Source organism: Schistocerca piceifrons, chromosome 9, assembly GCF_021461385.2.
Source record: "Schistocerca piceifrons isolate TAMUIC-IGC-003096 chromosome 9, iqSchPice1.1, whole genome shotgun sequence".
In the NCBI taxonomy this organism is placed as follows: domain Eukaryota; kingdom Metazoa; phylum Arthropoda; class Insecta; order Orthoptera; family Acrididae; genus Schistocerca; species Schistocerca piceifrons.
In genome coordinates, this window is record NC_060146.1 from 211,210,444 (window position 1) to 211,225,221 (window position 14,778).

Genomic DNA, 14,778 nt, shown 5'->3' on the forward strand with positions numbered 1-14,778 from the left:
TCTCTTCCGAATGCGAAAATATTTTGTTGAGCCCAACCTACTTAGGTAGGAATGATCATGAAAATAAAATAAGAAAAATCAGAGCTCTAACAGAAAGGTTTAGGTGTTCGTTTTTCCCGCGCGCTGTTCGGGAGTGGAATGGTAGAGAGATAGTACGATTGTGGTTCGACGGACCCTCTGCCAAGCACTTGAATGTGAATTGCGGAGCAGTCATGTAGATGTAGATGTAGATGCAGCAGCAGCTGAGGGGCGGCCGTGTGTTGCCGGCAGGGGCGGCCACGACCTCGACGGCGTTCCCGGGCAGCGTGGTGGCGCAGGGCGGCGCCGCCCCCGGGGCGGCGGGCAGCCCCTTCACGTTCTTCTCGTACCCGGTGGCGGCCAAGTCGGGCCAGCAGTCGGTGGCCACGGTGGGCGTCAGCAACCAGCTGCTGTCCCCGCACCAGCCGCTCAGCCTGGACCAGGCCAGGCGGCGCTTCCCGCAGTACTTCACCGGCGTCGAGGAGCCGTACGCTCGTTTCCAGCAGCAGCTGCAGCAGATGCAGCAGCTGCAGCAGCAGCCCCAGCAGCCGCAGAGGCAGCCCCAGCAGCTGCAGCTGCAGCCGCCACTGCCGCCGCAGCTCCGCGGCCCTGCAGAGTCTCCGAAGCCACCGCAGGTAGCGTGCAGAACCTCGTATTAACTCTACACGCATGCAAGTGTCGATGTATAGAACGAAATTTGTCCATCACCTGCTTTCTTACATGAAACCCAAATATCGAACGGTATCAGTCACAGGCCATCTCCACACATTATATCTACACACAGGGGATAGGCAAATTAATGTGAACACCTCTACTTACACTACTGGCCATTAAAACTGCTACACCACAAAGATGACGTGTTAAGACGCGAAATTCAACCGACAGGAAGAAGTTGCTGTGATATGCAAATGATTAGCTTTTCAGAGCATTCACACAAGGCTGGCGCCGGTGGCGACACCTAAAACGTGCTGACATGAGGAAAGTTTCCAACCGATTTCTCACACACGAACAGCTGTTGACCGGCGTTGCCAGGTGAAACGTTGTTGCGATGCCTCGTGTAAGGAGGATAAATGCGTACCATCGCGTTTCCGACTTTGATAAAGGTCGGATTGTAGCCTATCGCGATTACGGTTTATCGTATCGCGACATTGCTGCTCGCGTTGGTCGAGATCGAATGACTGTTAGCAGAATATGGAATCGGTGGGTTCAGGAGGGTAATACGGAACGCTGTGCTGGATCCCAACGGCCTCGTATCACTAGCAGCCGAGATGAGAAGCATCTTATCCGCACGGCTGTAGCGGATCGTGCAGCCACGTCTCGATTCCTGAATCAACAGATGGGGACGTTTGCAAGATAACAACCATCTGCACCAACAGTTCGACGACGTTTGCAGCAGCATGGACTATCAGCTCGGAGACCATGGCTGAGGTTACCCTTGACGCTGCATCACAGTGAGGAGCATCTGTGATGGTGTACTCAACGACGAACCTGGCTGCACGAATGGCAAAACGTCATTTTTTCGGATGAATCCAGGTTCTGTTTACAGAATCATGATGGTCGCATCCGTCTTTGCCGTCATTCCGGTGAACGCACATTGGAAGGGTGTATTCATCATCGCCATACTGGCGTATCACATGGCGTGATGGTATGGGGTGCCACTGGTTACACGTCTCGGTCACCTCTTGTTCGCATTGGCGGCACTTCGAACAGTGGACGTTACATTTCAGATGTATTACGACCCGTGGCTCTACGTTCGATCCCTGCGAAACCCTACATTTCACCAGGACAATGCACGACCGCATGTTGCATGCCCTGTGCGGGCCTTTCTGGATACAGAAAATATTCGACTGCTGCCATGGCCAGCACATTCTCCAGATCTCTCTCCAATTGAAAACGTCTCGTCAATGGTGGCCGAGCAACTAGCTCGTCACAATACACCAGTCACTACTCTTGATGAACTGTGGTATCGTGTTGAACCTGCATGGGCAGCTGTACCTGTACACTCCATCCAAGCTCTGTCTGACCCAATGCCCAGGCGTATCAAGGCCGTTAATACGGCCATAGGTGGTCGTTCTGGGTACTGATTTCCCAGGATGTACGCACCTAAATTGTGTGAAAATGTAGTCACATGTCAGTTCTTGTATAATATATTTGTCCAATGAGTACCGGTTTATCATCTGCATTTCTTCTTGGTGCAGCAATTTTAATGGCCAGTAGTGTACTTGGGAATAGTTTATTAATAAGGGGTTGGACCCCCTTTTGCCAGTGATACAGCTGAGATTCTTCTCGGAATACTGGCATATGATGATTGTATAGTCGCCGGCCGCTTTGGCCGAGCGGTTCTAGGCGCTTGAGTCTGGAACTGCGCGACAGCTACGGTCGTAGCTTCGAATCCAGCCTCGGGCATGGATGTGTGTGATGTCCTTAGGTTAGTTAGGTTTAAGTAGTTCTAAGTTGTAGGGGACTGATGACCTCAGATGTTAAGTCTCATAGTGCCCAGACCCATTTGAACCATTTGATTGTATAGTCTCCAGTGGAGTGTTATGCCATTCATCGATCAGAACCTCTTCTGACTCCTGTAGTCACAAGGGAGGCGTAAATCTGCTCTGGAGTCTGCGCTCCAATACCGCCCACAAGGGTTCCTTAACGTTCAAGTCCAGGGACTGTGCTAACCAGGCAAAAAGGTTGCACTGCAGTTGCATGCTCCTCATACCACCACTGTACTGTCCTGGCTGTGTGAATGGGTGCATTATCGTCCTGAAATATGGCATCATTGTTGGGGAACAACGTTTGAATCGCGAGATCCACCTGATTACCTAAAATGTTCACATAATCGTTGGCTGTAACAAGGCCTTTGAGTGTAATGATGGGATCAGCAAAATACCGTGATATGGCTGTCCACACCATCACACTTGCACCTCCGTGCTTAACAGCTGGAATCAAGCTATCAGGATTGTAGGCTTCTTTCGGCGTTCTCCAGACGTAAACCCGGCCGGTGTTGGAAATGACGAAAAAGTTGACTCTTCGGACTGTATGACGAGTTTCCAGTGAACAGCTGTCCAGGATTTATGGTTCAAATGGCTCTGAGCACTATGGGACTTAACATCTATGGTCATCAGTCCCCTACAACTCAGAACTAATTAAACGTAACTAACCTAAGGACAACACACAACACCCAGTCATCACGAGGCAGAGAAAATCCCTGACCCCGCCGGGAATCGAACCCGGGAACCTGGGCGTGGGAAACGAGAACGCTACCCAGGATTTATGCTCCTGACACTCTGTTTTACGCTTCTTTACGTTGGTTGTTGTCACTGATGGTTTTCGTATAGCGGCTCGTCCATGAACATTCGCTTTATAGAGTTCTCGGCGGACAGTGTCGATAGATAAGGGATCTCGAAGATGGCTATTGAGCTCTACAGTCCCTTTGGCCGCCGTCGTTTTGACACAATTGGTGTTAACGTACTAGGATCTCTGTCATTTAGTTTTGATTTGCGCCCACTACTACGTGTATACGAAGATGTCTTTCCATGTTTTGTATAGGCTGTCATGACTGTCGGAACAGTCGATCTTGAAAGATTCAGTGAGTTGGCTGTCTAGGTTACTGATGCTCCAGCTATTCTGGCTCCCACAATCTGCCCTCTTTGGAACTCTGTTAGGTCTTTCATTGCACGTCAACCTCGGTCTCTGAATGCAAATACGAAGTGCGGACTACTCGTAAACAACCTGCATTGGTGCCTAGTCCGTACTGAACACGCACAGTCCAGTGCGGCTCGTGCCTTACCTGCATTGTTGACTGTCAAATAAAAACATCCCATTACTACCGCTATTCATGCTATTTTGCCTATTCCCTGTATAAAAACGAGTACGTGTAGTATACGGGAAACGTTACAAATTCTTTTCCAAGGAAGTGAAAAATATACACTGCCCTCCATAAGTTTGGAAACACCATGCTGCGTATTACAAGAGAGCAAGATGGAAGTGATCTATATGAGCTATTGGTTAGAATACGGAATAGCAAGCTCAAATAACGGTTAGTAATGACACGTACAATATTGTACACTTAATTATTGTACATATACATACATATTGCAACATGCTAGTATTGCTCCGTTTTATGTAAACCGACGTTACCTGTCCAAGCAGTTGTAAACACGCCAGGTGCCGCGAGTAGACCGCATGGCTATGTAGAGGTACGATCTTTACATTTCTGTTCACTTGTAGTTGCCTTTGCATAAAGGTACAACTCGGCGCGAAAGTAATTGAAAATGGCCCAAAAGGGCCAGGTTCATAAGGAATAACGGGTAATGATAATCACTTTGTACCCAGAAGGCAATGGTGTCCGACAAATAGCACAGAAACCGATGACTTAGATCAGCGGAGTTGTCAAAACCATATACCGGCATCGAGAAACAGGCTCCTACGGAGATCGTCCTCGCTCAGGAACACCCAGGAAAACATCAGAACGCCAGGGAAAGTGTTTGATAGCGACCAGTAAACGTAACAGATTAAAAACTGTCCGTGAATTGACTGCTGAATGAAACGCAACGAGGGATACACCGGTGAGTGAGTCAACAGTGATACGACGCCTGGCAGACAACAACCTCAGAGGTTATGTAGCAACCACTGTTGCCGCCTGTTAACAAAAAGAAAAGGCTTCAGTGGGCTAGGACACACCAACATTGGATAGCGGGGGATTGGGAAAGAGTCTTATTCACTGATGAATCCGAGTTCGAAATATTTGGAAGTAAACGCCGTCAATTTGTACGCCGTTTACCCCATGAACGCTTGAATGCTCAGAGCGTAATTCCAACTGTAAAGCATGGAGGGGGTTCTGTGATGGTATGGGAATCCTTTGGAGGGAATAAGGTAGGAGATTTGGTGAAAATAGGTGGAAAAATCAACCGAAAGGATTATCATGCCAATCTCCAGTGACATACTAAGACATCTGGTTTGCGTCCGATTAGGAAAGGGTTTGTCTTGCAGCAAGACAACGACCCGAAACATACGTCTCACTTGTTTCAGAACTATCTGAAGTCTCTAGATGTTCGTAAAATATTGAAAAACACGGAATGGCCGCCCCAATCCCCTCATTGTAATCCAATGGAGCTGCTGTGTGATGAATTGGACAGAAGGATCCGAAAACGGGAAATCATGAGAGGGTCACAATTGTGGGACGTCCTGCAGCAAGAATTGAGATTAATTCCAACTGAAACCTTGACGAAACTGACGCAGCGCATGCCGAGAGTGTGCGAGGCAGTGATGAAAGCAAAGGGTGGCTAGTTTGAGGAATCGAAAATTTAATTATATATACAGGGTGAGTCACCTAACATTACCGGTGAATATATTTCGTAAACGACATCAAATACTGACGAACCGATTCCACAGACCGAACGTGAGAAGAGGGGCTAGTGTAATTCGTTAATACAAACCACAAAAAATGCACGGAAGTATGTTTTTTAACACAAACCTACGTTTTTTTTTTAAATGGAACCCCGTTAGTTTTGTTAGCACATCTGAACATGTAAACAAATACGTAATCAGTGCCGTTTGTTGCATTGTAAAATGTTAATTACATCCGGAGATATTGTAACCTGAAGTTGACGCTTGAGTACCACTCCTCCGCTGTTCGATCGTGTGTATCGGAGAGCACCGAATTACGTAGGGATCCAAAGGGAACGGTGATGGACCTTAGGTACAGAAGAGACTGGGACAGCACATTCCGTCCACATGCTAACATCTTTTTATTGGTCTTTTTCACTGACGCACTTGTACATTACCATGAGGGGTGAGGTACACGTACACACGTGGTTTCCGTTTTCAATTACGGAGTGGAATATAGTGTGTCCCGACATGTCAGGCCAATAGATGTTCAATGCGGTGACCATCATTTGCTGCACACAATTGCAATCTCTGGCGTAATGAATGTCGTACACGCCGCAGTACATCTGGTGTAATGTCGCCGCAGGCTGCCACAATACGTTGTTTCATATCCTCTGGGGTTGTAGACACATCACGGTACACATTCTCCTTTAACGTACCCCACAGAAAAAAGTCCATAGGTGTAAGATCAGGAGAACGGGCTGGCCAATTTATGCGTCCTCCACGTCCTCCACGCAACTGAACGTCGGAGGTTTCAAGCGTCAACTTTAGGTTACAATATCTCCGGATGTAATTAACATTTTACTATGCAACAAACGGCACTGATTACGTATTTGTTTGTATGTACAGATGTGCAACAAACCTAACGTGGTTCCATTTAAAAACACGTAGGTTTGTGTTTAAAAAACATACTTCCGTGCATTTTTGTATGGTTTGTATTAAACAATTACACTAGCCCCTCTCCTCACGTTCGGTCTGTGGAATCGGTTCGTCAGTATTTGATGTGGTTTACGAAATATATCCAGCGGTAACGTTAGGTGACTCACCCTGTATACTAAGATGGTATCTGTCCTTTCGGACATGTCCATCCGACATGTCCATCTTAGTATATATATATAGTTAAGGCTCACCGGCCACTTGACCATCTTCTTCGTCTGTGCGAATGTACAAACAGTGCCCGAACTCTTACGGGAATCGGCAACGCGCCGCGAGTAATGAGCATAATGGGCGGGGACACTACGAATGTAGTGCGGGACAATACGTTGGCAATGTGGGTTTCGCGGGAGGCGTGCCAGAGATAAATCCCTGCAGTCGCGCTATCCTCTGTGTCCTCGGTGGCTCAGATGGATAGAGCGTCTGACATGTAAGCAGGAGATCCCGGGTTCGAGTCCCGGTCGCGGTACACATTTTCATCTGTCCCCGTTGACGTATGTCAACGCCTGTAAGCAGCTAAGAGTGTTCATTTCATTGAAAATTTAATTGTTGCATCTCCCTGTGTATTATTTGAGCTTAATAATCATTTGGAAAACAACAAGATGCATTTTTATGCTGTATTTCCTTTCCATTGTCTATAATTACGAGGTGTTTCCAAACTTATGGAGGACAGTGTAAAAAAAATACTTATAGAGTTAAAACATCACATCTGTCATTACTTAAAGAGTGGCTACGTCTCACGTGTAGAGCCTGTCATGAATTCCAGTATACAACATAGGACTTTTAAAGGCAAACATACTAATAACAAGAGCAAACAGTGCAGTATTGAAGATAGGATCAAAGGTATAAGTATTACAATTGTACAAAATATAGAGTAGTTAGTTAAAGATCGTTAGAAAGTATTTGCGTCATATGGTATAAAGATATTTCGATGATAGGTTTCTTGCTGAAAGCATAGGACTGAACTGTCTTTGATGAACATCTTTGGTACAGAGATCATTAGAAAGTATTTTCGTCATATGGTGTAAAGATATTTGGATGATATGTTTCTTGCTGAAAGCAGAAGGCTGGACTGTCTTTGATGAACGTCTTTGGTATAGTTTAATAAGTAAACAGAACAATGAAGTTTTTTTTTTTTATCGTTGAATAGAATCCGTGAATGTGGTCTATAACTGAAAACGGTCCGTATTTGGGTTTTAAATAAAAAAAGCAGCTGATGGTCAAACATGCATTTCATACATTACTTGATGACCGTTGATACTCTCCTTCCAGAAATGTTTAAAACAAGTGTCAATGTATGAGGGTCACACCAATGCCTCCCATTTACTTTCATGCAAACTGCACTGGGGCAAAACAAAATTGGACCAGGAAATATTTATCGTGATACCGCACGGATGGCCGTGTGTGTTAAAAGTGCCCGCTTCCAGGGCGGGAAAAACCAACTCGTTAAAAATGACTTTGAGCACTATGGGACTTAACTTCTGAGGTCAGCAGTCCCCTAGAACTTAGAACTAGTTAAACCTAACTAACCTAAGGACATCACACACATCCATGCCCGAGGCAGGATTCGAACCTGCGACCGTAGCGGTCGCTCAGTTCCAGTCTGTAGCGCCTAGAATCGCCCGGCCACTCCGGCCGCCTACTGGTTGAAACCGATACCGGAATCTTACTTCCGAATAACCGGTGTTTTTCGGTATTTGTTTGCTCTCGGTTATAACAGGTGTTTATTTATTGAGATTTTCCTCTATACATACTCTGAGCACTATGGGACTCAACTGCTGTGGTCATAAGTCCCCTAGAACTTAGAACTACTTAAACCTAACTAACCTAAGGACAGCACACAACACCCAGCCATCACGAGGCAGAGAAAATCCCTGACCCCGCCGGGAATCGAACCCGGGAACCCGGGCGTGGGAAGCGAGAACGCTACCGCACGACCACGAGATGCGGGCAATATGTTTAAATGAAAATACATGTTATTACTAATTGCACAACTCTCTAATACTTAATCGAATCGCTGCCATCGTAGCTTGGCACCTTAGCCATCTCTCCGATAAATGATCCATGTTTCCAGCCTCTAAATATAGTTTGACCCACTTCGCGACGAATGTCTTTGACTTTCTAAGGGTTTTAGCAGCAGCTGCCTAAGCTTTGGTCCCTTTGGACGGTTTACAAGGAACACTGCCTTGTAACACTTCAGATACTTTGCACTCACTTGAAACTGCAACCGACAAAACAAAACATTCAACACTAACTCTGTTTATCTATACACCGTGCAAAAGCGCACTGGTCACAGACTAGAGATCACTACCAGAGATGTTGCTGCGGAGGTTACATTTAAAATTACGGTGTACACCTTCTTGTGGAACTGGTTGCGGGGTTTTCTCCAACATACATAGGAAACGAAATCCGCTAGTGGAAGCAGTATGTGCCGTAAAATATCTAGAAGTAACTATCCGGAGTGACCTTAAGTGGAACATCCACATAAAACAAATAGTGGGAAAAATAGACGCCAGACTCAGATTCATAGGAAGAATATTAAGGAAATGTAACTCACCCACGAAGGAACTGGCTTATAAGGCGCTTGTTAGACTTATTCTTGAGTATTTTTCATCTGTCTGGAATCGCTACCAGATAGAACTGGTAGAAGAGATAGAGAAGATCCAAAGAAGAGGGGCACGTTTCGTCACGGGTTCGTTTAGCCTGCGCGAGAGCGTTAGGGAGATGCTCAATAAATTCCATTGGCAGGCGTTACAAGAGAGGCGTTGGTAATCACGGAGAGGTTTACTACTGAAATTTCGAAACAGCACTTACCGGGGAGAGTCGGACAACATATTACTTTCCCCTAATACGTCCAGTGTAAAGAGCACGAGAAGACAATTCGAGAGTGGAACAGGGTTGGATGGCTCAGTTAGTGGTGCGAAAAATACCCTCCGCCACACGCCATTATGTGGCTTCCGGTGTGTGACGTAGATGTCGGGCAACGTAACAAATACCCAGAAATTATTACGTGTGTTACATAAGATCTTAATTTTCCTGAAGTGAAGACTGGTAATACACTTTCACGAAAATTTAGAGGAAGCAAGGATCTGTTACAAGACTGCCCTATCTCACCAACATCATTTAAAATGTATATAGACATCAGTCTTAAGACAGTCTTGTAAATACGATCGGATGGTGCTATACGTTAAAGACTGAGTTTATTTACATTACCTCTTATTTGCTGACGATCAAGGACTTACAGCACAAGACGAGAAGCATGCGAATTATACATGCAATCAGATAGCAATGGAATACAGAAACTGGAGACCGAAGATTAATTATCAGAAAACGGAATACCTTAGTATTGATCCAGATGACTTAGAGGGAAAGAGAATTTAGAAGGTCAATACTCTCTGTTGTTTTGGATCCCTTTCAGAGTGGACCGAAAAATCAGAGGTAGAAATTAATGAAGGAATTAAAAGTGGAAGAAAGGTCATTGGGATGCTCAACACAATCGTATGGAGCAGAAATGTAAGCAGCGTACCTGAAACATGCAAATACAATGTGTTCAAAAGCTTTGATCTCCATTGCGTGCACAGTAAAAATTTGAGAAAGATATCTCATTAATTGTCTAGATGATAATTTTTTTTGGAATTTGAAATGAGGCTTTCTGGACACCTCGTATTTGCTTCTTCAAATATTCGTGTGAATACGTCTTTGCTTAAGTTAATGACTGCTGTAGCCTCCAGTTGCGTGAAGGTAAGACGCTGCAGTTAACAATGGCACTGTGCCCGTCGACAGGTGACGGAGTTCCCAGAGGAGCGACCGGCCAGTGGCTTCGCCAGGCCCCATCCCGCCCCCGCCCTCGCCCCCGCCGCCGGCGACGCTAATGACGATGACGATGACGGCAGCTACGACGAGCGGCCAGCCTACAAGTCCAGCGGATACCACGGCGCCGCAGGTGAGGCTCCTCCTACAGCACGCGTTCATGGGGCGTAAGTCGCGATTTAAGAGCCGTCACAGTTCGCGCCAGGAAACATCGCACTGTACTGAGGAAACCACGGCGTAAGTGATATCTCACTAACTTTTGTCGGCGTTTCTGTCTATATACAGGGTTATTACAAATGATTGAAGCGATTTCACAACTGTACAATAACTTTATTATTTGAGATATTTTCACAATGCTTTGCACACACATACAAAAACTCAAAAAGTTTTTTTAGGCATTCACAAATGTTCGTTATGTGCCCCTTTAGTGATTCGGCAGACATCAAGCCGATAATCAAGTTCCTCCCACACTCGGCGCAGCATGTCCCCATCAATGAGTTCGAAAGCATCGTTGATGCGAGCTCGCAGTTCTGGCACGTTTCTTGGTAGAGGAGGTTTAAACACTGAATCTTTCACATAACCCCACAGAAAGAAATCGCATGGGGTTAAGTCGGGAGAGCGTGGAGCCCATGACATGAATTGCTGGTCATCATCTCCACCACGACCGATCCATCGGTTTTCCAATCTCCTGTTTAAGAAATGCCGAACATCATGATGGAAGAACGGTCGAGCACCATCCTGTTGAAAGATGAAGTCGGCGCTGTCGGTCTCCAGTTGTGGCATGAGCCAATTTTCCGGCATGTCCAGATACACGTGTCCTGTAACGTATTTTTCGCAGAAGAAAAAGGGGCCGTAAACTTTAAACCGTGAGATTGCACAAAACACGTTAACTTTTGGTGAATTGCGAATTTGCTGCACGAATGCGTGAGGATTCTCTACCGCCCAGATTCGCACATTGTGTCTGTTCACTTCACCATTAAGAAAAAATGTTGCTTCATTACTGAAAACAAGTTTCGCACTGAACGCATCCTCTTCCACGAGCTGTTGTAACCGCGCCAAAAATTCAAAGCGTTTGACTTTGTCATCGGGTGCCAGGGCTTGTAGCAATTGTAAACGGTAAGGCTTCTGCTTTAGCCTTTTCCGTAATATTTTCCAAACCGTCGGCTGTGGTACGTTTAGCTCCCTGCTTGCTTTATTCGTCGACTTCCGCGGGCTACGCGTGAAACTTGCCCGCACGCGTTCAACCGTTTCCTCGTTCACTGCAGGCCGACCCATCGATTTCCCCTTACAGAGGCATCCAGAAGCTTTAAACTGCGCATACCATCGCCGAATGGAGTTAGCAGTTGGTGGATCTTCGTTGAACTTCGTCCTGAAGTGTCGTTGCACTGTTATGACTGACTGATGTGAGTGCATTTCAAGCACGACATACGCTTTCTCGGCTCCTGTCGCCATTTTGTCTCACTACGCTCTGGCGGCAGAAACCTGAAGTGCGGCTTCAGCCGAACAAAACTTTATGAGTTTTTATACGTATCTGTAGTGTGTCGTGACCATATGTCAATGAATGGAGCTACAGTGAATTTATGAAAACGCTTCAATCATTTGTAATAGTCCTGTACTTAAAGTGCAGCTACTCACACAGATCCATTGTGGCTGTAATTATCGTATGGCAGCGAAACTTGGTAGAGATTCTGATTCGTTGATGCGGAACCCATTGACGCTGGAAAAAACTTTTTCTAATGTTGGCCACCAGGTGCACATCTGGCCCTCAGAATGCAGGAAGCCGTACAGAAATACACTCCTGGAAATTGAAATAAGAACACCGTGAATTCATTGTCCCAGGAAGGGGAAACTTTATTGACACATTCCTGGGGTCAGATACATCACATGATCACACTGACAGAACCACAGGCACATAGACACAGGCAACAGAGCATGCACAATGTCGGCACTAGTACAGTGTATATCCACCTTTCGCAGCAATGCAGGTTGCTATTCTCCCATGGAGACGATCGTAGAGATGCTGGATGAAGTCCTGTGGAACGGCTTGCCATGCCATTTCCACCTGGCGCCTCAGTTGGACCAGCGTTCGTGCTGGACGTGCAGACCGCGTGAGACGACGCTTCATCCAGTCCCAAACATGCTCAATGGGGGACAGATCCGGAGATCTTGCTGGCCAGGGTAGTTGACTTACACCTTCTAGAGCACGTTGGGTGGCACGGGATACATGCGGACGTGCATTGTCCTGTTGGAACAGCAAGTTCCCTTGCCGGTCTAGGAATGGTAGAACGATGGGTTCGATGACGGTTTGGATGTACCGTGCACTATTCAGTGTCCCCTCGACGATCACCAGTGGTGTACGGCCAGTGTAGGAGATCGCTCCCCACACCATGATGCCGGGTGTTGGCCCTGTGTGCCTCGGTCATACGCAGTCCTGATTGTGGCGCTCACCTGCACGGCGCCAAACATGCATACGACCATCATTGGCACCAAGGCAGAAGCGACTCTCATCGCTGAAGACGACACGTCTCCATTCGTCCCTCAATTCACGCCTGTCGCGACACCACTGGAGGCGGGCTGCACGATGTTGGGGCGTGAGCAGAAGACGGCCTAACGATGTGCGGGACCGTAGCCCAGCTTCATGGAGATGGTTGCGAATGGTCCTCGCCGATACCCCAGGAGCAACAGTGTCCCTAATTTGCTGGGAAGTGGCGGTGCGGTCCCCTACGGCACTGCGTAGGATCCTACGGTCTTGGCGTGGATCCGTGCGTCGCTGCGGTCCGGTCTCAGGTCGACGGGCACGTGCACCTTCCGCCGACCACTGGTGACAACATCGATGTACTGTGGAGACCTCACGCCCCACGTGTTGAGCAATTTGGCGGTACGTCCACCCGGCCTCCCGCATGCCCACTATACGCCCTCGCTCAAAGTCCGTCAACTGCACATACGGTTCACGTCCACGCTGTCGCGGCATGCTACCAGTGTTAAAGACTGCGATGGAGCTCCGTATGCCACGGCAAACTGGCTGACACTGACGGCGGCGGTGCACAAATACTGCGCAGCTAGCGCCATTCGACGGCCAACACCGCAGTTCCTGGTGTGTCCGCTGTGCCGTGCGTGTGATCATTGCTTGTACAGCCCTCTCGCAGTGTCCGGAGCAAGTATGGTGGGTCTGACACACCGGTGTCAATGTGTTCTTTTTTCCATTTCCAGGAGTGTATTTCCGTACGTAATGGATTAGGAACGGGTCGTGGGCAGAAAAGGTCAAACAAGTGAAAAAGGCACAACGTTTGTGTTATTATTAACCGCTCCTTACACAACTTGTTCAATATGAGGACTGGAGACGTCGATAAGATGCTGTACAGCGCCTTATTTGCACTTGTTGGTCGAAATTGTAACTATTTAATTTACAGCCTAAATCGCTTCCCGCATTCGAATATCTACCGAGTTTCGCTGCCATATGAATATTAGAGCCCACACTGGATCTCCGCAAATAGCTACACTTCAAAAATAAGCGCCCGACGTGTAGACAGAAACATGAGATATCACGAAGGTTGTGGTTTCCCAGTACACCTGCTTCTTATCTAGCTACATAGCCAGCTACCTAACTATCTACCAATTATAGCCACCGTATGGTGCATGTGGAGATTAATTCACTAACCAATATTACAGACTTTCTTCCCCATTCAGTCTCTGTAGAAGTGGAACCAGATCTGCTACGACAACATTTCGGAGTTTGTTTAGAGATATTTTCTGACAACGTAAGAATAGAAGAATCGGATGAAAACGTGCTCAGAACATAAATTGCTAATCCCAATAAACAGTGGTATGAGCTATTCGTATGCAAAAGTTTGCCTTTTGTCGCGACAGACATTTGCATGACCACGTATTCAAGGTCTCGGAGAGGGACATTGATAATGTGAACAAACAAAATATCGATACAATAGGAGTAAACGCACACGCATTTCTTTGCCGTGACTTATCGATATGATTCTCTCCGTTTAAAATGATTATGCTTTTTCTTAAATTAAAAGGAAGGTCAAAAGCGATGGCCGTAATATTGATGGTTTATTGATAGCAAAATCGATCACATAGTGATCATCTTCAGTGCTGTGGTGTTTGAAAATCGATTTTTCTATCAATAAACCATCAATGTTACGGCCAACGCTGACCTTCCTATTAATTTAACATACAGGGCTATTACAAATTATTGAAGCGGTTTCATAAATTCACTGTAGCTCCATTCATTGACATATGGTCACGACACACTACAGATACGTAGAAAAACTCATAAAGTTTTGTTCGGCTGAAGCCGCACTTCAGGTTTCTGCCGCCAGAGCGCTCGAGAGCGCAGTGAGACAAAATGGCGACAGGAGCCGAGAAAGCGTATGTCGTGCTTGAAATGCGCTCACATCAGTCAGTCATAACAGTGCAACGACACTTCAGGACGAAGTTCAACAAAGATCCACCAACTGCTAACTCCATTCGGCGATGGTATGCGCAGTTTAAAGCTTCTGGATGCCTCTGTAAGGGGAAATCGACGGGTCGGCCTGCAGTGAGCGAAGAAACGGTTGAACGCGTGCGGGCAAGTTTAACGCGCAGCCCACGGAAGTCGACGAATAAAGCAAGCAGGGAGCT

At 46.7% G+C, this 14,778-nt stretch overlaps 1 protein-coding gene across 1 annotated transcript in view; it reads left to right on the forward strand.

The window, feature by feature from the left end:
- LOC124716868 overlaps window positions 1-14,778 on the forward strand; it is a 77,300-nt gene that overhangs the window by 44,518 nt on the left and 18,004 nt on the right. The window contains exons 4-5 of the mRNA XM_047243421.1: window positions 271-653; window positions 10,117-10,276. Of these exons, the coding sequence (XP_047099377.1) occupies window positions 271-653; window positions 10,117-10,276 (543 nt within the window). The remainder of the gene's footprint in view (window positions 1-270; window positions 654-10,116; window positions 10,277-14,778) is intronic.